Source organism: Aethalodelphis obliquidens, unplaced genomic scaffold, assembly GCF_003676395.1.
Source record: "Aethalodelphis obliquidens isolate GAN/ISIS:26980383/991018 unplaced genomic scaffold, ASM367639v1 scaffold7, whole genome shotgun sequence".
Taxonomy (NCBI): domain Eukaryota; kingdom Metazoa; phylum Chordata; class Mammalia; order Artiodactyla; family Delphinidae; genus Aethalodelphis; species Aethalodelphis obliquidens.
The window spans coordinates 434,424-457,882 of record NW_020837951.1 but is presented as its reverse complement, the minus strand read 5'-3'; the positions used below and the strand labels follow the sequence as shown (position 1 = coordinate 457,882).

At 52.8% G+C, this 23,459-nt stretch overlaps 1 protein-coding gene across 10 annotated transcripts in view; it reads right to left on the bottom strand.

The window, feature by feature from the left end:
- Positions 1–23,459, bottom strand: part of NSMF (NMDA receptor synaptonuclear signaling and neuronal migration factor) — a 31,065-nt gene that overhangs the window by 1,335 nt on the left and 6,271 nt on the right. For 5 of the 10 annotated variants that reach the window (XM_027104131.1, XM_027104134.1, XM_027104133.1 and 2 more), the window contains 11 exons: positions 22,854–22,978; positions 22,648–22,731; positions 22,523–22,556; positions 22,372–22,442; positions 22,148–22,227; positions 21,915–22,017; positions 21,642–21,717; positions 1,975–2,117; positions 1,774–1,891; positions 1,060–1,210; positions 78–934 (listed from right to left, as the gene is read on the bottom strand). In XM_027104131.1, coding sequence (XP_026959932.1) covers positions 78–934; positions 1,060–1,210; positions 1,774–1,891; positions 1,975–2,117; positions 21,642–21,717; positions 21,915–22,017; positions 22,148–22,227; positions 22,372–22,442; positions 22,523–22,556; positions 22,648–22,731; positions 22,854–22,978 — 1,842 coding nt within the window. Of the gene's footprint in view, positions 1–77; positions 935–1,059; positions 1,211–1,773; positions 1,892–1,974; positions 2,118–20,435; positions 21,557–21,641; positions 21,718–21,914; positions 22,018–22,147; positions 22,228–22,371; positions 22,443–22,522; positions 22,557–22,647; positions 22,732–22,853; positions 22,979–23,459 lie in introns of those variants that run through there. The other 5 variants (XM_027104139.1, XM_027104137.1, XM_027104138.1 and 2 more) reach the window with 3 other exon arrangements.

Here is a 23,459-nt window from a genome sequence, read left to right as displayed (position 1 = left end):
CCCCAAGGGCCCCCTGGGCTCGGGCCCTGGGGCCCCGAGGGGAAGCTTGGCCCCGAGGGCAGGCCACGGGGGCTCACGTAGAACTGTCCCCGCACGGGGGGCTGGTAGACGCTGTCGAAGGCGCAGTCTCCTCGGCCGTCGCAGCTGGAGAAGTTGAAGAGACCCCGGATGGCGGCGACACAGGCCCCGGGGTTCCCCGTCCCCTCCACAGTGAGGTTCTGGCCGAGGTCTCGGGGGGCTGCGGCCTGGACGCAGGGCGACCCGTACAGGGGGGCCAGGGCCAGCGTGCCCCGGTAGCCGCTGTGGTAGCAGGGGTGACGCACCAGGAGGCTCGGGCTGCTCTGCGGGGAGGGTGGGGGCACCTCTGAGCACCCGCCTGGCAGGGTGCCCCGCCCTCCTCCCGCAGAGCAGCCCACCTGCACCAGCCCGGCCAGGAGCCGGTTCAGCATCTGGTCGCGCCCGAAGCAGAGGTAGCTGTGGGTGTAGACGCTGTGTTCTGTGCCGTAGAGGCGGAAGGTGGCCTGGGTGGTGGTGTCCAGGATGGGGCCTCCAGGCACAAAGGTGATCTGGGTGGAGGCCCCACCCATGTCCAGGGCGCCCACCAACGTCCCCTCCAGAGGCTGGATCCATTCTCCGGAGAAGGAGTACTGACCACAGACAGGGGACACTGAGTCCTGGGGCCGCGATGACCCCCCCGAGTGCCTCTCCCACCCTGGGGCCGGCCACGATGACCCCCCCCAGGCGCCCCTCCCACCCTGGGGCCGTCTGTGGCACCTGCACCAGCAGGCCCAGGACGTAGTTGATGGTGACCCAACCTAAGGCCCCTTCGTCCTGCCCAGCCAGGAGCTCAGCACCCCAGAAGGCCACGGGAGACCGGCTCAGGGCCTGGCTGACCGCTGTGAAGACGTCCTCCGCCTGAGAGCTGTTCTTCTGGCTGCGCGGAGAGGACAGGCCGCTGGAGCTGGCAGAAGCCACCCCTCCTCCATCCCGCCTGAGCCGGGACCACAGCTCTCACACTGCACCCCAGGGACGCGTGCGGGCCCACGCCAGCCCCCACACCTGAGCAGCCTCATGCCGCCTGTGGCCCCCAGGAACATGGGCGTTTGCTGATGCTTGGCCTTTGGGATCAGTGCCAGCGCCTCCTCCAGGCAGCCCTGCAGGCTCTCGCCAGCCTGTGCAGGGTCAGAGGCGTAGGAAGAGATGCCAGGCCCTGAAACACAACACCACAGGACAAGGCTCCAGGCCCCAAAGGAAGCTGAGCTGAAAAGCAGCCCCCGAAGATGCATCATGACCCTCGGAGCCTGCGGACGGGACCGTATCTGGAAAAAGGGTCTTTGCAGATGTCATTAAGTTAGGGATCTTAAGAGGAGAGCACCCTGGATTCCCCAGGTGGGCCCTGAAACCAACGACTGGCCTCCTCACAAGAGACAGAAGAGGGAGAATTGAGACACACAGGGGAAAGGCCACGTGAAGTCCGAGGGAGAGATTGGAGGGATGCCACGTCTGGAGCCCCAGGAGCTGGAAGGGTTTGTTTCGGGTCTCTGCAGGCTCAGGCAGGACAGATCCAGAGCCCTGGCCTGGCTCCCACTGACCGGCTGGGCCCCCTGGGGCAACTCACTGAACCTTTCTGAGCCCCTTTTCTTTAGGCTGATTTGCTACTGCCCAGCTCCAGCCTGTGCCACTTCCCAAACCTCCACCCAGCTGGGAACCCCAGCCGGGCAGCGGCTGGCAGCTCCCAGCACCCGTCCACCGCTGACGGAACTGCCCACTGACCTTTCGCCCGGCAGGCCAGGGCCTGGCTGACCACACCTGTGTCATTCTCCTTGTTTGCCAGCCACTGATACACAAAGAGTGATGTGTGGGAGGACCCAGCGTCGAACACGATCCCGAACTGGGAGTGACACCAGGGTCAGGAGGGCGTAGGGGCCGTCACGGCCCAGCCCAGCCTCCCCTGGGTGGGGTCTGGGGGCACACCTTGGTGTCTGCGGGCAGGAGGACGTTGGTGGCCTCCACCAGGAAGAGAATGAGCGTGGTGAGGCCTGAGACCACTGCAGCCCCCAGCAGGGCTGTGAAGGCCCGTTCCTTCCATGTCAGCCCCATGGGGGTGGGACTGGCACCTGTGGGGTTGGCAGCAGTGAGCACCCAGACTCTGCTGCCTGCAGATGCCGCTGCCCTGGAGAGCCCCTCGGTCCTCCCCGGGGCTCAGACAGCCCACCCGGGCTGGGTCGATGGGCAGGACTAAAGACCACGCCTGAGAGCCGGGCTACGCATGGTGTCACAGCGTCACAGGGGCCGGCAGGGGCCGGGCACCGGGACGCCCTGTCTGGCGACAGGCTATGCTGCAACACACAGCAACGAGGAGGTCCCGGAGACCCCCTTTCTAGTGCCACGCCGGGGCCCAGTGGAGCCACCCCCGTGTGATCTGCCAGCCCCACTGCCCGCACCCTCCCAGGACCCCAGCTCCCCTCCCGTCCCCCGCAGGATAAGGAGCCCCAGATCCACACTGAACTCCGGGAACCCAGGGCCCCACCTCTCCCACCTACCTGGCTCCTCCCTGCAGCCCTCACCCCAGGCCTCTCCCAGGACAGTTTTCTGAGAGTCCTGGGGTCAGGCCTGAACTCGGTGGGGACAGCTGACCGACTGCCTGGATGTCTAATTGTTGCCAAGCAGGTCAGCGGGTCCCGGGAAGCACGGTTTCTCTACCGAAGGACCTGAAGGCTGAGGGGTTCTGAACAGATTCATCTGGTTTCTGTTTAAAAACCCAACCTCGGGCTTCTCTGATCTGAACCTTTTCACTTGGCCCCATGACGATCCCTCGCAGCCGGCCCAGGCTGACCCAGGAATGTGGTTTGCACGGGGCCACGGCACCAGCTCAGTGGCTGAGGCCTCTGCAGGGCCCTCTCCAGCCCCCAAATGTCCCTGAGTGGAGACCCACGCACACGAGGTCACCAGGGGCCTCGGGCCAGTTGCCACCACTGTCCAAAGGAAATGGTCTGAGGTCTGCAGAGCTTTGAGGCTCATGGACTTTGTGCGGCATCAGTATCCCCGCAGGAATGCGGCTGTTCCCAGGGGGCGTCCGCCTCTCAGGGCGAATGCAGGGCCCTGGGCTCCAGGCGGCCCGTCTGCGTCATGATCCCATTTTAAGGAGGGAAGAGCGAGGCTCAGAGAGGACGGGTGGTCTGCTCGAGCCGCCGCCAGGCCAGGCCGGACGGGACCCAGCCTGTGTCCCCACAAGCACGCTGGCCACAGGCCACTCACAGAGACAGACCAGTTACAGGCAGGGCCAGGGACACCGGCACCCCCTCACACCCCCCTCCAGGGCGTGTAGCACCCTGAGCCCCCAGCCTGAGCCCCCAGTGGGTGGGCAGAGAGGCTGGGTAGACTCCACACAGAGCACGCCCACAGGACCGGTCAGCACCCCCAGACCAAGACGGCCCCTCACCTGGGCTGGTGGGTAAGCAGTGGCAGCAGCGTGGAAGCTGGCCCGTCTGTCGCCTCTCAGGCACCTGCCAGGTGCCGTTCCGCCTCTGCCCGCCACCCGACGCTGGTCACCGCTCACCTGAGCCCGGGTCCGCTGTCAGGCAGGTGACGAGCCGCTGCTGCCTGCCCCCACCTGGGGTCACCACCCCCGGCCAGGGTGGTCCCCTCCGAGGCTGCTCAGACTTTGCCCTCCGACCCCGCCCTTCCCCAGTGGGAGGACGGTGCCAGTGCTCAGGCGAGGGGCAGGTCAGCGGAGTCAGGTGACTGGAAAGGGCCCAAGGCCGAGGGCTCGGCCAGAGCAAAGGCCCGGAGTCAGGACCAGCTGTGGTCCCATGAGGAGGGCGAGAGTCAGCCCCAGTCGAGTGGTTTGGTGGTTTGCAGGCATGCGGTGAAATTGCCCCTTGTTGTGCACACAGGTCTATTTGTGTGACCCCGGCCACCGCAACCAGAACCGCCCAGCCCAGCCCCGGCCCCCCACCCCACTGGCTCTCCTCGCTGAGGTTTTGTCCTCGGGAGGGGTCTCAGAGATGAATTGAGCCTGGCTTCTTCGCCTCAGCTTGAGACCTGAGGCCCAGCATCTCCCCCATGCCCACGTGGAGACCGGCTGCTCTGATGAACCGTTTGCTGAACCCCCGGTGCTGGAGGCATCGGGGTTCCCGCTCTCCTACTGTGAAAAGCTGCCGTGGACATTCATGCACGAGGCTTCGCCGGACCTGTGCTTTCGCTCCCACCCCGGAGACAGACTGCTGGGTTTAACTCGATGCAAAACTGCGCAGATGTTCTCTAGTGTGAGACAGCCGGTCTCTCTGCGTCCTTCCAGTGTCCGCGTCACAACTTTCCATTTCAGCCGGTCTGGCCGATGCCGGTCCAGCCTCGCTGTGGCTTCAGTTTGCACCAAGGGCTGAGGATGCCGAGAGCCTCCCCACGCGCTTTTTGCACTCGTGTGTCCTCTCTGGTCACGTGGCACATCTTTTGGTTGGATTGTTTGACTTATTCCTGCTGAGTTTGGAGAATTCTTTATATATTCTAGGTGCAGCCCCTCCTCCTGAATGAGGTTTGCAAGTATTTTCTCTCAGTCCGTATCTTATCTGAACAGTGTATTTCACAGAGCAAATTTTAAAATTCTTGATGAAGCCAAATTTATCCGTGTGGTTTTCTGTGGATGGTCTTTTTGTGTTGTTACTAAGAACTTTTTGCCTAACCCCTGGTCATGAAGAATTCTTTCTCCTCAAGTCTCTTAGTTTCATGATGTAACTTGATCTATGAACCATTTTGAATTATTCTTTGTAAGATGTGTGTCTTGGTCAAGTCCACCTCCTCTGCATGTGGACGGCCAAGGCACCGGCACTGGGTGTTGAAAAGACCATCCTTTCTAAAGAAGATGTGGTACATATATACAATGGACTATGACTCAACCATCAAAAAAGAAGGAAATAATGCCCTTGGCAGCAACATGGATGGACCCAGAGATTATCATACTGAGCGAAGTAAGTCAGAAAGAGAAAGACAAATACCGTATGATCTCACTTACATGTGGAATCTAAAATATGACACAAACCAACCTATCTATGAAACAGAAACTGACTCACAGACATAGAGAACAGACTTGCGGTTGCCAAGGGGGAGGGGGAGTAGGGAAGGGAAGAAATGGGAGTTTGGGGTTAGCAGATGCAAACTCTTATATACAAGATGGATAAACAACAAGGTCCTACTGCATAACACAAGGAACTCTATTCAATATCCTGTGATAAACCATAATGGAAAAGAATATGAAAGAGAATATATATGTGTGTGTGTGTGTATGTGTGTGTGTATAAATAACTGAGTCACTTTGCTGTGCAGGAGAAATTAACACAACATTGTAAATCAACTATACTTCAACAAAATTATAAAAAAAAAAGGATGGGGTCTTCCCTGGTGGCCCAGTGGTTAAGAATCTGCAGGGGACACGGGTTCGAGCCCTGGTCCGGGAGGATCCCACATGCCTCGGAGCAACTAAGTCCGCGAGCCACAGCTACTGAGCCCACGTGCCACAGCTACTGAAGCCCATGCGCCTAGAGCCTGTGCTCCACAGCAAGAGAAGCCACCGCAATGAGAAGCCCACGCACTGCAACAAAGAGTAGCCCCTGCTCACCACAACTAGAGAAAAGCCTGTACGCAGCAATGAAGACCCAATGCAGTCAAGAAAATAATTAACTAATTTTTAAAAAGAGAAAGGACCATCCTTCCTCTGTGGAACCCTCTGCACCTCTGTGCGATGCGCCATGTCTGTGAGGCTCGTTTCTGGACGCTCTGTTGGGATTCTGTCCCCAATGCTGTCTTGATGATGCAGCCACATAGTAAGTCTTTCTTTTTTTTTAAAGATGTGGGTTTTTTAAAATAAATTTATTTATTTACTTATTCATTTTTGGCTGTGTTGGGTCTTCATTGCTGTGCACGGACTTTCTCTAGTTGCGGCGAGCGGGGGCCACTCTTCATTGTGGTGCGCGGGCTTCTCTTTGCGGTGGCTTCTCTTGTTGCCGAGCACGGGCTCTAGAGTGCAGGCTCAGTAGTTGTGGTGCACGGCCTTAGTTGCTCTGTGGCATGTGGGATCTTCCCGGACCAGGGCTCAAACCCGTGTCTCCTACATTGGCAGGCGGATTCCTAACCACTGCACCGCCAGGGAAGTCCCCACAGAGTAGACCTTAATATTATGCAGTACAAGTCCTCCAACTTCAATCTTCTTTTTCAAAATTGTTTTAGCTATTCTAGTTCCTATGCCCTTCCATATAAATTTTATAGTCAGCCCCTCTTTATGTACAAAAAAATTCTCCTGAAACTTTTATTGGCGTTATATAATCAGTTTGTGGAGAATTGATATCTTTACAATTTTGAGGCTTCCAATCCCTGAACACAATTTCTCTTCTCTCTAGTTAGTGTTTAGGTCTTAAAATTCTTTTTGTCAGCATTTTTCTAGTGTTCAGAACAATGATCCAGTACATGTTTTGTTAGATTTATACCTAGGTATTTCATTTTTGTGGGGAGCTATTGTAAATGGTACTTTTAAAAATTCAGTTTTCAGTTGTTCATTGGTGGTAAATAGATGCACTTGGTCTTTGTGGTTGACCTTGTACCCACCACCGTGCTAAGCCCACCTATTAGCCCCAGGAGTCTGTGTAGATTCCCTGGAGTTTCTGACGCAGACAGTCGTGTGGTCTGTAAACAGGACAGCGGCATCTCCTCCTCTCGTGTGTGGCTATCCTTCCTTCTCACCTACTGCCCTGGCAAAGACCCCCAGGTGCATGAAGTATGGCGATGACTGCACACCTGAGCCTTGTTCCCAGGCTGAATTGTCGTCCACCACGAAGCACGGTGTTAGCGGTAGGTGTCATGCGATGCCCTTTGTCAGGGTGCGGAAGTTCCCTCTAGTTTGCTAGAGTTTTCGTCACCAATGAGCGCTGTATTTTGTCACGTGCTGTGTCTTCATCCTTTAATGTGTTCACGTGATGTTTCTTCTTTGGACACTCAGTGTGGTGATACGCACTGACTGATTTTCCTAAATACTGCACCAGCCGTACCTTCTCAGGGTAAGCTTCACTTGGTTGTGGTGCATCGTTTTCTTTATAGCTCACTGGATTTTATTTGTTAACACAGTCAGGTCTCATTATCTGTGGATTTTGTATTTGCGATTTTGCTTACTAACCTCAAAATTGTTTTGTAATTCCCAAATCAATACTTGTAGCGCTTCCGTGGTCATCTGTGGACATGAACAGAGCAGCAAAAAGTTTGAATGACTCGATGTGCACGTCCTCAGCTGAGGTTGAGCAAGGCGACACTGCCTTCTTGTTTCAGCTCTTGCTGTAAACAAGCGTCCTTTTCACGGTCTGTTTCGTGCCATGTTTTTTGTGCTTTTGTGCTTTCAGGAACCTGAGCCTCTATCTCCCCTGGGGAGCAGTGGTTCGGTGTTGGCTAACTTGGAGTTTGCAGTGACTTCATAGAATAGAACTACTTCAGAGAATAAGAATAATTCTATCTGTTGAGGGGTTTTGCAGCTATGTTCACAAGGGTTTGTCGTTTTCTTTTCAGTGCTGGTTTCAGTACTGGGGTGATGCTGGACTGGTAAACGAGTTGGGAAGTTGTCCTTCCCCTTTTATTTCCTGGAAGGGATTTGTAGACTTTGTATTTCTTCTTTAAATGTTTAGTGTAATTTGCCAGTGAAACTATGAGACTTTCTTTTTCAGAAGATATTTAACTATAGATTTAATTTCTTTAGTAGTAATAGGGCTATTCAGGCTATCTAGTTCATGCTGAGTGAGTTTTGGTAGCTTGTGGCTTTTGAGGACTTTGTCCGTGGCACTCCAGCTATTGAATTTATGTCAACAGAGTTATTCAGAGCATTCCTTTCCTATCCTTTTGTGATGTCTGTAGTGACAGACCTCTTTCGTTCCTGATACTGGTAATTTGTGTCTGCACTTTTTTTTTTTTTTTTTTTTGCCAGTGTTGCTAGAGGTTTATCAATTTTATTGATCATTCCAAAGAATCAGCTTTTTCACAATTTTTTTTCTATTGTTTTTTGGTTTCCACATTCTTTTGATTTTTGCTCTTATATTTATTTCCCTTCTTCTGCATGACTTGGGTCTATATTGCTCATCATTTTCTAATTTCTTGAGATGGAAATTTAGATTATTGACTTGAGACCTTTCTTCTTTTCTAATGTAAGCATTTGTACTATAAATTTCCCTCTAAGCACTGCTTTAGCTGCATCTCTCAAGTTTCTTACATGCTGTATTTTAATTTCATTCAGTTCAAAATATTTTAAGTTTCCCTTAAGACTTCCTCTTTGATCCGTGGATTATTTAGGATTGTGGTGTTTAATTCTCAAGTGATTAAAGATTTTCCTGACATTTTTCTCTTATTGATTTCTACTCTAATTCTATTATAGTCAGACAACATGCTTTGTATGTTTTTGATTATCTTAAATTTGCTAAGGTTTGTTTTTTCAGATCAAGCTATGCTATATTTTGGTGAATGTTCCATGTGCACTTGAGAAGAATATACATTCTGTTGCTGTTGTGTGGAGTGTGCTGTAAATATCATTATGTCCAGTTGGTTGATAGTACTGTTCACTTATTTTATATCCTTGCTGATCTTCTGTCTACTAGTTTTATCTGTTACTGAGAGAGAAGTACTGCTGACTCCAACTGTAATTGTGGATTTGTCTATTTCTACTTTCAGTTGTCAATTTTTGCTTCAAAAATTTTTTCTATTAAAGCTCTGTTTTCAGGTGCCTACCTTTAGAATTGCTATGGCTTCTTGAAGACTCGTCCCTTTTTTCAATATGCAATGTCCCTCTTTATCCCCGGTAATTCGCTTTGCTCTAAAGTTTATGTTGTGTGATATTAACAAAACCACTCACTCCTGTCTTCTTTTGATTAGTATTTGCATGGTATATCATCTTTCATCCTTTTACTCTAATCTACTTTATCATTATATTTGAAGTAAGTTTCTTGTAAACAGATTTAGATATTGTGATTTATAATGAGAAATATATATTTGGTCTTCATTTGTCTCTGGTTCTCAGTTCCTAAAACCCTTGCACTTTCCTAGGCTATGAGAGAAATCCATTTACACCTAGTGTAATATGGATAATTTGAATTTGGTAATTCAATTGGTATTTGGCAATTCAATTCAAAACGGTACTTTGAATTTAGGTCTAGCATTTTATTATTTTGGTGGTTTTTTTCCTTCATTCCTCCTTTCCCCTTTCCTGCCTTCTTTTGTGTTATTTGAACATTTTTTTTCATATGCCATTAAAATTTTTCTCTTATGATTTTGACTATATCTGTTTTGTATAAAATTTTACTGGTTTTTCTAGGGAATTCAAAATACATACATCACTTTCTACAGTCTGTTTGTAATCAGTATTTACCACTTCAGTTGGAGACCACGTTGGTCTCTTTTCTCCCCACCTTTCACGTTATAGTTGTCTTATACATCACACTGACATTGAAATTCCCCCAGACAATGCTGTAACTTTTGCTTCCATTGTCCAACATATTTTAAAGAACTTGAGAGGAGAATAGTCTATGATATGTATCACTTTTGTTGCTCTTCCTTAATCCTGGTGTTCCAAGTTTCCTTCTGGTATCATTTGATTTCTGTCTGAAGAATCTCCCTTAACTGTCCCTTTAGAGCAGGTCTGCTGCCTACAAATTCTCTTAGTTTTCCTTCACCAGCACAGCTCAGCCAATGAAAAGTCACTGTACTTCCAACTCCCAGTTTCCTCCAAAGGACTCTTTGTTTAGAACAGCCCCTCCCAACTCCTCCTTCTCCTCTATAAAAGAAAGTTCCTCTCCTTTGTTCTCCGAACTTACCTGTGGTACACCACAGATTGTGTACCTTGAATTGCAATTCTTTGCTGCTCTCAAATAAACCATTTTTGCTGGTAATATAACTGATGGTTTCATTGATTTAGGTCAACATTACTTGGTGTCAGAAGAGGGACCCAGAGAAGACCCCTAAGAACTCCAAGGCAGTGAGCAAACAGGTGTGGACTTGCAGAGCCTCTCGAGCTCACTACTTTCTTGCTGACCCTGGAGTTTGAGGGTTAAGTTTTCTCCAGGGTTCAAACCCCACTCTTTTTGTGTTTTGAGGCTCTCCAGGCTTTATTTGAGATCTGCTTTTTTGGGAAGACTTCATCCTTTCTTTACAGGCTTTGTCCTTTCTGAGAGTACTTGTTTGGCCTGTCTCTTGAAATAAGGCTGTTCCTACTGAAACTGCACTGCTAAGCCTTTGGTCCAATTCCTTTGGAACTGGGTTATTCCTATAGGAACTGTGCTGTTTAAAAATTTATTTCCTTTGCTCTAGAGAAAAAACTCTAAGAAAAGGGATCCCAGCAATCTAAATGTTTTGACAGTGCCCCCTCCACCCCCTTCAACCAGTTTTATGTTTAAAAACTGTGGTCCTTCCTTAGGCACATTTCTTTTTTTGTCTGTTTGTGGTTTGGGGGTTTTTTTTGGCCGTACCATGTGTGGCTTGTGGGATTTTAGTTCCCTGACCAGTGATTGAACCCAGGCCCTTGGCAGTGAGAGCACAGAGTCCTAACCACTGGACTACCAGAGAATTCCCTCTCATGCACATTTCTAATTAAATGGACCAACTTAACCCAGAGTAATTTATAACACTGATGGTCATTATGGGGAACTTTTAAATTTTCCAAGCTTACTTTTCTTAAAGATGAATTGGACAGCCGTGGCTCTAAAAAATTTCAAAACTAAATGGGATTCCTTTTTTTTTTGGGGGGGGTACGCAGGCCTCTCACTGTTGTGGCCTCTCCCGTTGCGAAGCACAGGCTCAGCAGCCATGGCTCACGGGCCCAGCCGCTCCGTCGCACGTGGGATCCTCCCGGACCGGGGCATGAACCCGTGTCCCCTGCATCGGCAGGCGGACTTCCAACCACTGTGCCACCAGGGAAGCCCGGGATTCCTATTTTGATTGGTATTTTGAGGCTTCCAAACATTATCAAGATTCTGAAATTGCCACTTAGCAAAATACAATTTTTAAATTAACTGAGGCAAACAAACAATTGAAGAAAAAATGGCTTCTGAGGACTCTCCCCCGGCCCCCATCCCCTGTCTCTGGACAAAGCAGCCCCTGTGCTCAGCACCCCCCCGCCCCCCCCCACGCTATCTTCCTCTTTTCTTCTGCCCTCCGCTGTCTCATTCCAATTCTCTCACTGTGCTTCCCTAAACCTCTCCCAACTTCCTCCTCTGAACCTGTTAGAATCTGCCTCTTGATTTATTCTTTAAAATTTTATTTTATATTGGAGCATAGTTGATTAACAATGTTGTGTTAGTTTCAGGTGTACAGCAAAGTGATTCAGTTATACATGCACATGTATCTATTCATTTTCTATTTCTTTTCCCATTTAAGTTATTTCAGAACATTGAGCAGAGTTCCCTGTGCTATACAGTAGGTCCTCGTTGTTTATCTATTTTAAATATAGCGGTGTGTACATGTCAATCCCAAACTCCCAATCTATCCTTCTCCCCCATCCTTCCCCCCGTAACCATTAGTTCAGGACCTGCCCCTTTAAACTTAAGTCTTCTGAAGATTCCAACAAAACCCAAGTTCATGTTCCCTAGACTAAGGCCAAACTGAGAGCCCTAAAAGAGTGTCCTAAAGTCAGTGAGGAACCCCACAGGTTTGCTGAAGAATTTAACATAATTATCCAAACATACCAGCCTGGTTTCCCCAGATCTATATGCTTGCGGATGGGGGTCAAGCCAAACATTGGGTGAAACTTGCCTGATGGGAACATCCTGAAAGGGATTTAGAGAAACAACCCCCAACTTTTGGCAAGAGGTGAGAACACCTGCTGGAGGGCTCCCCCAAGCAATTGTAGTAGCTGCCCTTAGCCTGCTGTCGTGAGCAAAATTCAGGCTTGCACACAAAAGTCGGATGAACCTGCTCATGACCATTACGGTCAACCTCAGATAGTTTAAAAAAAATCCGCTCTTCCTTCAGATGTTGAGTCCATCAGGGTAGCCTTCAACTCTGTTTATTAATGGGCTGAATGGAGATCTTTCCTTTTAGTTAGAAGGACCAGGATGGAATGGGAAGCTATGTCCACTCCAGATTTAGTTAATTTGGCAAAGCAGCTCACTCACACCCTAGATGAGTCACTTAAAAGATTAATTAAAAAAAAAAGATTAATTTCAACTCCAGCAAATAAAGGTCCCGAGACAAAACCCAAACCCTCCTAGTTCCTGCTATTATCGCAAAAAGCCAGGACTTTGGGAAAACGATTGTCACAAGTGTAAGTGCTTCAAGTGCCTTCAGCCCTCTAACCAGCCTTTCCAACGCCCTCCTGACCACCACCAACGGGCCTCTGAGGAAACACAGGGGTTCTTCCCAACCCTCCCTCTTCATCAGCTCAGAAAAACAACTCTCCAGATTGGGAATCAATCTCTTCTGGCACCAGAGCCTCACTCCCAGTTCAACTGCGGTAAAGCAGCCCCGGCCTCGGAGCACGAAAGTGATCCAAGTAGTGGGGGTCTCTGATGAACCTCAACAGGGTCCTGTCCCTGAACCTGCTCCTTTTTGCTTAGGCCCCTGAGAGATACCCACACTTCCCTCCTTAGTCTCTCCGCCCCTATTCATTTATTGGGCCAAGACAGCTCAGCAAATATGCTGGAATTTCTTTCTCCCAAAAGGGGAAATAATTCTAGAATTTCACAGTAACAGTCAAAATAGCCAACCAGGTGAGTTCAGTGACCCTTCACTGGCTTGGCTTTGCTTTGTCTCTGACGGTCCTGGAGCTGATTCGGGAGACGCTGATCATTCGTCCCTGCTGAGTCAGCTACCATCCTCCTTATGGGCAAAACGTCTCCAACTGATACTGGCAAAACCCACAGTGCTCTTCCCATTAAGACTCAAATAGGTCCCTCGAAACCTCTCCCCAGAACTAATCAATACCCTATGAGGAAAGAAGCCCTTCAAGGTGTAAAGCCCGTAAGAGGATTCCAAGGCTCAGAGCCTCACTACCCCTTGTGCTAGTCTCTGTAATACTATTAAATATAACCCGTGAGAAAGCCCAACGGCTGAGGATGGAGGCCTGTCCAGGACCTGCAGGCAATAATCAACGTGCTGCCCCTCGACACCCTGTTGTTCTTAACCTCCATACTCCACTCGCATCCGTTCCTACTGAAAGCAAAAATTTCACTATAGGTGATCCATGCAGTGCGTGCTTCAGCATTCCAGTTGATAAAGCCAGTCAGTACCTTTTTGCCTTCACCTGGGAAGGATAACAATATACCTGGACAGCAATGCCCCAGGTTTTACAAAAATCCCTCTTACTTTCCACAAATCTTGAAAGCTGACTTGGATGACAAAGTTTTTTGCAGGCTTGACTTTGCTACAATATACAGTTGGCCTTTGAACAACATGGGTTAGAACTGAGCAGGTCCATTTATATGCATTTTTTTCCCAATAAATACTACAGTACTACTGTACTGTGCAACTTGCAGTTGGTTGAATCCATGGATACAGAAACGTAGATGCAGAGGGCTGACTGTAAAGTTACACGTGGATTTTCAGCTGTACGGGGGTGGATGCCCCAAACACCCGCGTTCTTCAAGGGCCAATTACACAGACGATAAGCTGCTCTGCTCGCTTCCTCAAACCTCTTCACAGGAAGACAGCATCCACCCGTTAAAACATTTGGCCTTAAAGGGACATAAAGTCTCCAAGGAAAAACTGAGTTGCTCAAACTCAGGATCGATATTTAGGGCACATGATCTCGGAACAAGGGTGACACTTGGATTTGTGTACTCTTTATGGCATCCTGAACATCCCCAAATCTAAAACTAAGCCCCAATTATGAGGTTTTTCTTGGGTTAGCTGGCTACAGTCGAAATTGGATTCCAAATTTCTCCCTTATGGCCCAGCCCCTATATGCTTTATTTATTTATTTTTTTTAGTTGCACCAGGTCTTAGTTGTGGCAGGCGGGCTCCTTAGTTGTGGCATGTGAACTCTTACTTGCAGCATGCATGTGGGATCTAGTTCCCTGACCAGGAATCGAACGCGGGCCCCCTGCATTGGGAGCACAGAGTCTTATCCACTGCACCATCAGGAAAGGCCCTATATGCTCTATTAAAAAAGATCAAAACTGACACTATTATTTGGGAAGATCAAGATGCCACAGCCTTTGAGACCTTGAAGAAAAGCTTACCAAGACCATCTGCCCTTGACGTCCTAATTATCAGCTTCTCTTTTGCCTCTTTGTATGTGAGAAGGATGGGAACGCCCTTGGAGTACTTGCCCCAAAACACGGGGACTGCCATTGACCCATTGAGTATTACAGCCGACAGCTGGACTTGTGGCACGGGGATACCCCCTGGTCTCAGAGCCACTCCTGCCACTGCCCTTCCAGTCAAGGCCACCAGAGAAAGAATCATCACCAGAGAAAGAGTTTTCACCACCTTTGCACCCCACGCGGTAGAAGCCCTCCCAAATTCTCACACACTCAACGCTTTCCAGTTAGTCACCCCACCTCCCATGAAACCCTGCTAACAGCTCCTCGCACAGCTCTCCCCGTTGTAGCAACCTTGCCCCTGCTGTTCTGCTCTCCCCCTCTCTGCCAACCTCATGACTGCCTCACACTGACAGATCACCTGCTGATGCCCCATGCCGCTTTACAGGGGGCTGCTCTAACCAGGGCGGATTTCCCGTGGTTTACTGACGGTTCCTGTTGAAGATGACAGCGGTAAACACTGCTGGGTGTGCTGCTGCATCCCCCCCGAAGTCACCAAGGCAACGCCTTTACTTTGGGCTGCTTTGGCCCAACAGGCTGAACCATATGCTCTCGCTCGGCTGGCGCTGCGGCCAAGGGCAAAAGCACCATATTTACACCGTCAGCACGTCGTCGGGGCGCCCAAGACCTTGGGCTGCCGATGGAAGCAACGAGGTTCCTCACCGCTAATGGGGAAAAGATTAAAAATGGCTCCTATGTCCAAATCCAACAGACACCATACCCTCGCGGCCGCCCTGACGGTCATTAAGATCCCTGGGCATTCCAGACTCGACTCCCCAGAGGCTAAAGGAAGCCACGTCACTGATATTTCCTCCAAAACCACTGCTCTCAAAGGAATCAATGGCCAAACTTCTGTCACGGTCCAAAGACATGCTCCCCAAGACGACAATCTGGAAAAATTGACTAGAAATGCATAACAATTGGCCCCAGAAAAGGAAAAACAATATTGGAAATCTAGTGACTGTTGGTTCGATAAAAAGAACTCTAGCTTGGGCCAAATAACAATCCAGCCTCCACCAGAGATTCTAAGGTTCTCACTTCTCACCATTGGACATGCATTAAACCATAGGTCCACTGACAAAATGAGAGCCTTCACGAACCAACATCGGTGGGGAAACATTCATAAGGCTGCAGAAAGTGTCCACCTGGCTTGTCCCACCTGTCTCACCTGTCCAAATACAATCCAGGCAGGGACTTCCCTGGCAGTCTGGTGGTTAGGACTCCGCGTTTCCAATGCAGGGGGTGAGGGTTCGATTCCTGGTTGGGGAGCTAAGATCCCACGTGCCACACGGTGGGGCCAAAAACACCTCCACGAGAAACAAAACACGATCCAGGGAAACCCGTTCGCACTGCTCCCGGACACTGAACTGCCTCACGGACCACTGGAGGTTCGGCAGATGGATTTCACACAGCTTCCCCACCTCACAGATACAAACATGTTTAGTCATGAGCTGTATGTTTTCTCACTGGACCAGAGTTTTCCCCTGTAGACAGGCCACTGCTTCTTCCAAGGCTAACATTTTGTTAGAAAAGATTATCCTTCCCTGGGTAATCCCTAATCCCCTTCCCTGGGTAGTCCTTCACAGTGACCCGGGAACCCACTTTGCTGGTCTGGTACTTCGACTAGTCCGTACTGTTTGGCCGGCTTTACACTCTCACTGTCTTACCATCCCCAATCCACAGGGTTACTCGAATGCACTAATCGCACTATTAAAACCCGACTGGCAAAACTTACAGAGACTCTCCAACTACCGTGGCCAAAAGCATTGCCGTTTATCCTTCTCAATCTCAGACCACTCCCTTTGGAACTCATAAACTCTCACCCCTGAGACAGTCACCAGACCTCGGATGCACCTGAGACCCGCCTCTTTTCACCCACTGCTGGTAAACGGAGGCACACTTCAATATTACAGAGGCCTGAATGCGTCTGTTGAAAGTAGTCATGCCCTGGAAGAGCGATCTGTTCACAGCACGCTCCCGGGAGACGAAGAGCTTAGCATCGCACCTGCAGCCCGGAGACTCTGTTGGAAAAGACCCGTAAGGACCCCCTTCACCCTCACTGGGAAGGCCCGAACCAGGCACTGCTAACCCACCCTTGTGCTGTCAAACTCCGAGGAATAGACCCCTGGATTCAGGTGACTCATGCCTGAATGAAGCTGCGCACCGACTGGGGACCTGAAAGTAAAGATTTCCCCGAATTGAAGAAGACGACATCTGACCAGATATCAGAACCGGGCCTGTTAGGTTTCAAATTCACACTAGTCTCTTTCTTTCATCTGGACTATTAACTGACTCCGGATCCTTATCCAAATTCATGGTCTAAATTTGTAACCTACAGGCTGTATTATTGACAAACATTTAGTTTCAAATGAATAAGTCTTTGATAACCCAACACTGTCAATCAACTATACTTCAATTGTAATAAATAAATTAAAAGTCCTTGAAGTTTTGCTATTTGGGGGAAAATTTATCAGCTACGGCTTCATGTTTATTCCTGCACTGTGCCTTCTCAAAGTGCTTACTTCTTTCTGTGTTGACTGTTCCCTTGCTGTATTCACTATTCTAAGACACAGACTTTAGATGGGAAATTCCTGAGAGATCTCCCTCCTACCCCTCCTTGTTACTTGAATGTGACCTCAAGAGGTTTCCAATCTGTGCACTCTCCCTTCCACGAGGGACACGGTACCCAGGAAAGGTCCTCCCTGGCAATGATGGACAAAAAGTCACTGAATCCATAAAAAACTGATCTTTTTGTTGCTGTTGTTGTTGCGGTACGCGGGCCTCTCACTGCTGTGGCCTCTCCCGTTGCGGAGCACAGGCTCCGGACGCGCAGGCTCAGCGGCCATGGCTCACAGGCCCAGCCGCTCCGCGGCACGTGGCATCCTCCCGGACCGGGGCACGAACCCGTGTCCCCTAGCATCAGCAGGCGGACCCCCAACCACTGCGCCACCAGGGAAGCCCAAAAAACTGATTTTTGATAAGCAATGCTTTCAGAGAAAAATCTTGATCAAAAAGGAGAAACGTGGAAATTAATTAACAGAAACCTTATTTAACAGGAGGCCAGAAGGGGGAGCGCCCACGGCCTACCGTGCAGTCTCAATTGCAGGCCCAACAGGAAGATTACTACTTACTACCCAGCAGGAGAAAGGAAGATTTTCTCCCCGCCCAGCAACAGCCCAGCCAATGAGAGACCATCACAGTTCAGCCAATGAAAAGCCACCACACTGCGAACTCCGTTTCCTCCAACTGACACTTTGTTTAGAACAGCCCCTCCCAACCCCACCTTCTCCTCTATAAAAGGGTTTCTGCTCCCTTGTTCTCTGCACTTGCTTGTGGTTCACCTTAGACTGCTTGTCCTGAATTCCAGTTCTTTACTGTTCCCCAATAAACCCATATTGCTGGTAAAGTAACTGGCTGTTTTATTATTTTAGATCAACAGCTCATGTGAGCATCTTTACAACAGCTCTACCAAGTCTTTGTCAGATAATTTCAACACCTGTGTCTTCTCATCCTTGGTACCTGCTGGTCAAGCTCTTCATGGTTCTGCAAGTGCCACAGTTCTTCTGGTTTCTAGTACTTTGAATTCCACTCTGAGACTGGGGTCTTGCCTCCATCCTATGGAGAATGCTGGGGTTTTAGCTGCGCCCCCAGTGGTGGGTCTGGGAATGGGCTGGCCCACTGTTGAGGGCGCTGGTTGGGTCAGGTCCACACAGGCCTGGGAGCAGGTCCAGGGGCTCATAAACACCTTTGCAGGTGGTTTTCCTGACCTTTCCAGGTCTCTAGTTCCCAGCCCCCTCCAGGGTCTCCCTTCCTGGCCCTTGAGCCATGTCCAATGAATAAAGCACGTCTAGTCCACGACTGCCTTCCTGGGGTCCCCAGAAAGACCCTGGCCCTGTCTGGGTGACAGCTGCGTGGGGTGGGACCAGCAGGAGGGTGCCTCCACAGTGGCTTTGATGATCTCCCTCCTAATCCTGGTCTCTGGAGATCCCTCCCTGGGAATTCAAGTGCGACTCTCTTCCCCCCACACAGACCTCCTAAAGGAGCTGTAGGCACAACGTGTCCCTTCCGGATAGTAGGGCAAACAGTGGATCTGAGTTTCATCCTAATGGTGATGGAAGGTTCTAGACAAGGCAGATGTGCCCTGAGTCTGTCCTCCCCAGGGTGGGGTCTGTCCCTCTAGGGCACACATCCAGGGCAGGGGGTAACGGGGGGTGGCTGTTTGGGGTTGAGGGGGTGAGCCTGGCCACGTAGGCTGGGGCATGCACACTGCAAGGCTTGGAGAGAGCAGCACAGGTAGACAGGGCAGGCCGGGGCCACCTCTGTCCACGTTGTCACCAGGAGGTGAGGACTGGACATCAGACATTATAAAGGCGTGTGTGTCACAGTGGGTGAGCGGAACACACCTCATCACTGTGAGCTTGACCTCATCAGTTTAAACAGAGAGTATTCGGGCCTCTTGCAGGCCCAACCATACTTCTCCCTCAACAAGCCTTTTAAACAATCTGCCTCTTCCAGGATAGCCGTCCACATGATCTGGCCTTGCCCCAGTTAAGGGCGTGAATTGTGGGACATGGACATCCATGCAGAAGGCCCCAGTGGGAGGTGCTGGTTCAGTGTTTACCAGTTATATTTTAAGAGCTATTCCCAGACTGTTTTCTAATAAGGCTATGGCAATTCACATGATCTCCTCCCCACACAGTCACCAGCACAGGGTGACTCATACCCTTTAAATTTTTGCCAAACAAACAGGCAGCAAGCACCTCTTCCCCTTCACTGGCTTTTCATCGGCCGCTTGACTTTCTCCTCTGCGAGTTGTCAGTTCAGGCCTTTACCCACTTTTCTCTGCTGGCTTTTGTCTCTTTCTTGTCAATACATCAAAACTCCTCACATGCTAAGGACCTTAAGCCTTTTCCTCGCGCACTAGTCGCCAATACTGCTCCCCCAGCCCTCGCTGGCTGCTGCCGCGGGTTCCCAGCTGGCTGGGTGTGCGGGGAAGGCCACAGAGACCTGAGCGTGCCCCGCCCCCACCCAGCCTGCCTCCGGGTCGGCCACCCCTCCCCTCGGTTTTGTTCTTTTCCCAAAACGCCTTCCTCATTTGTACTGGGCTTCATGTCTTTTCTCCAACACACTGGTTGGTGCTTATGGGGTGTGAGGGAAGGAACCTTGTGAACCAGATGCAAGACCTCAAGCCTCCCACGGGCGGACCTCACCAGCCCTTACCCACAGCAGCTGACCCAGAAGACTGGGGCAAGCCCACTTGCTTCCGCAGCCCCAGTCCCTCGACTACAGGGTCCCCCGTCAGAGTCTGGGGGAGGGGCAGGGGCACGCGACAAAGCTTCTGGCAGCCCCGGGGTCAGGCCTGCAGGTCACACGGTAATCGTGCCTTCGAAGCACACGGTGAGAGCAGCTGGGTCACGCCGGGAGCTATCCTCGTGGCCTGCGTGGGCTTTCTTCCGGACATGAATTCTCCTGGCAGCACCCCCTGATGCCAGGCTGCCAGCCTCCAGGCCCCCAGCCCTCACCCACGCCATCCCCTGGCAGCCCCCCGCCCTCCCCAGCCCTTGGTGGCCCTGGATGCACCCATCTGGCACCTGCTGATCTGCCCACAGGCAACTGAACCAGGAGCCACCAGGGTAGCCAAGCCTGGCTGGACCCCAAAGCACCTTGGCCACTGGAGGGGAGGGTGGTGGCAATGGGCACATCTGGAGATGACTAAGGCTAGTGATGGCCAGCTGGTCCTGTGGTCACCTCCTAGCCACCTCCTAGCTTGGCCACACTGCTGACCACATGCAGAGAATGGCCTGAGGGAAGGAATGGCCCTCCGCTCTGTGCCCGGGAGTGGGGCAGAGGCTGCAGGAGGAGGGTGTCTCTGCCCTCATCTCCCGACCTCACCTGGCTCCTCTGCAGGACCACATCCTGCAGCCGTGTCAAGGACCTGCCCTTTCCCCAGACGCTTCCCCGGAGCCCTGGGAGTCCCATCCCCAGACCTCTCGCAGAGTGTGCCCTTGGCAGGGCAGGCCTAGCCGCTCCAGCCCCCTTGCTCCAGGCCAGGATGTGCAGGCGGCCACCACAGCAACAACCTCAGACCAGCGGGCCCAGAATCTTCTGGGCCCAGGGAGGCAGTGGACGGTGGGTGCTGAGAGAGGAGACCCACGCGGCAGCCGCAGCAGAGAATCAGATTTAATGGTCACTCTAAGGAAAGTCGTACATTTTTCAGCCCCCGCCCCCCCTTGGCTGGGGGCACAGCCAGGTGTTTCAGACCAGGCTCTGCAAAGGGGGGCCAGCCCCCGAGCCCCAGCTATGTACAAGAGAGCCCACCCACTGGGCCACGGGCCAGGCTTCGAGCCCACAGCACACCGGCCGCCCAGCTCTCAGGCCCCGGCTGCAGGGTCCAGGCCCCTACGTGGAGTGCAGCAGGGTTCTCACCCACCAGGACCCAGCCCCAGCAGGCCCCGCCGAGACCCCAGGGCTCTGCACTAGGAGAGGCCTTCAGAACTCGGCCGCCAAAAGCTGAGCTGGACAGCAGCAGGGAGCTGGGCGGGCCTGGGAGGCCGGGGAGCAGGCAGGGCCCGCTCTGAAAGAAAGGAAGGTGTGCCCCCCAGCTGCTGCCCAGGCACCCCTGCCGAGCCGGCGCGGCCGAGGCCAGGTAAGCGGGGTGGCGAGAGCAGCGCGAGCACAGACGATCAGGGACTCGGCCAGGGACGGAGCCAGGCCGGGCAGGCGGGCCGCCCTGGTGCTGGTGATCAGATACGGCAGGGCTGGGGCGCTGGGGCAGACAAGGTCCTGAACACACGCTGAGCCGGGTGGTCTACGCCGTTACTAGTAACGTAGCACTTAACTAGTTAACCAGTGATGCTGCTTCCCTCTGAATCGTCTCGGGGGTTGTAGAAAATTGCACTTATTTCTATGACCCTGCACAGGAACCGCCCCAGAGCTGCGGCCTCCAGCCGAGGCCTAGACCCGGTCAACATCCACCGGCCGCGGTGGCTCCTCCCAGGCGCGGGGGCTGGGACCTCTTTGACCCGTGATGCCTTGAGGAGCAGACCCCTGGGAGGGAACCTGAGCGACGTCTGAGGGTGCCCTGAAGTGGCCGTGAAGACCAAGACCCACACGGTACTGGGCAGCACACAGCGGCCCAGCCCCCGTCGCTGGTCCGAGGAAGCGGCCGGGTGGTGGACCCGCCCCTCACAGAACGTCCTCAAAGTCCAGCAGCTTCGAGTGCTGGCGGCTTTTCCACAGGCGGTATAGCCGGAAGTCAAAGTAGGTCTCGATCATCTGCTTCCCTGAGGCAGGAGGGGCGAGGCCGGGGCTCAGGCCACCGCCCCCGGGAACCCACCCCACAACTGGGGACCAGCCCGGCAAACTCACCTTGGGCTGACAGCTCCAGGGGGGACTCGAAGGTGACCCTGTAAGGGGTCATGAGAGTCCTGAGGTTCTGGAACAGCTGAAAAGAGGGGGTGGGCCATGAGCTCAGGGCAGGGGAAGAGAGAGGGATGAGGAGAATGGGGGGTGGGGGACAGGACGCCCCCAGCTGGTTAGGCCCAGGCATGGGGGTTTCTCTGGGAGGAGAAGGGAAAGGGAATCTGGAGAGAAATGGGGGTTCTACCAACCCTTCACAGGTCTGGGGTCTGGGCCCCATACCTTCTCCCCGTTGGGGTTCCCCAGGACGTAGCAGCCCATGACGTGGATGACGTTCGGCTCCGGGTTCACTTTGCTCATCAAGTGGCTCAACCGTTTCCAGAAGCTGGTGGGGGAGGGGTGGTCACAGGTGGCCTCCAGCCCGACCCCCAGGTGTGAGGAGCATCACAGGAGGCACTGCGGGGACACGGTGCCCCAGCAGGTGCTGCACCCAGCCCCCCAGCCCCCCAGCTCACTGGATCATGTCCTCTTCCTTCTCCACTTTGGCAAACGTGGCCACCTTGTTCTTGAGCAAGTACAGGTGTCCTGGGCCGCCCTGTGAGAGACTGCAGTTGGCAGACGGGGCCGCGCACCGGTGTCCAACCACCGCTGCCCTCAACACGTGCAGATGCAAACGTGCATGCCCAGGGAGGTGGCACCCTCCACCCCCCACCCCTGGGCAGGAAGGGCTGAGCCCTACCTGGCAGAAAATCAGCATCTTCCAGATTTTGGCCCCCTTGTGGTAGACGTTCAGCTTCTTCTCTATCTCCTCTGCAGGAGGCAGAGGTGTGAGTGCCGCCCCCAGCAGCCCCAAGACCAGAGGGCGGGGTGGGGGAGGGCGGAGTACTTACCCAGAATGTCCTCGAAGGTGGCGTGCTCGTGGTCCTGGGACAGATGGAAGCCAGCCCCACGTCAGAGCCCTTCTCAGGCAGCACCCCCCACCCAACACCGCGATGGGGGCTGGGCAGGCACTCACGTAGAGGATGGGAATGATGGAGGGGTCGTCCCTGCGGAGGATGGTGGGGATGTACTCAGCTTTGGGCACTTTAGAGGAGATGAGCTGGGAACAACAAGGGGGCCACTCAGTGCCCTGGCCGCCTGGGAGCCAGTGGGCAGCAGGAGCCCCCCTGAGACCCCCCTCCCCACTGCTGAGCAGCCTGCAACAGCTGTGTGGGGCCTCACCATGACCTTGGGTGGCACGAAGCCCTCAGTGTCACAGGCTACAGCCTCCAGGCCCCTCTCCGTCTCCCAGTCCAGGTCCTCAAAGGCCTCACCCAAGGTGCAATGCGAGCTCTGCAGGTCACTACCTGTAGGGCAGGATGTGCCACGGGCCTGAGGGTCAGCTGCAGCGCCTCCTGTCCCGGCTGCAACCCCCAGAGATGCGTGGAGGCCAGAGCCAGCAAGCCCTGTCCCAGAGGGTCCTCCAGGTCAGGGGGAAACCCAGGGTGGGTGAGAGCGCCAAGCTGAGGACCCCAGCAGCCTGACAAGGCTGGCGGCTGGAAGGCGGTGGACCCTGGTGCAAGGCCAGTGGGAGCCGGAGGGCAAGGGTCAGCTCCAGCCAGGTGCGCCTGTCGCCTGGGCCAAGGAGGAGTCTGGCACTGCTCCTCAGGCTTCGGGCATGAGGGCGGCACCAGGCCAGGGCAGCCAGCGAGCCGCAGCCCTTAGTTACCCCTGCCCAGAAAATCGGAGGTGCCAGAGCGCCCCCCGCACCCAGTCTGGTGAACTGAGGCTCAGCAAAGGCGCAGAAGCCTAGCTGCTCCCCCGGGGTGGGAGCGCAGAACTGGGGCC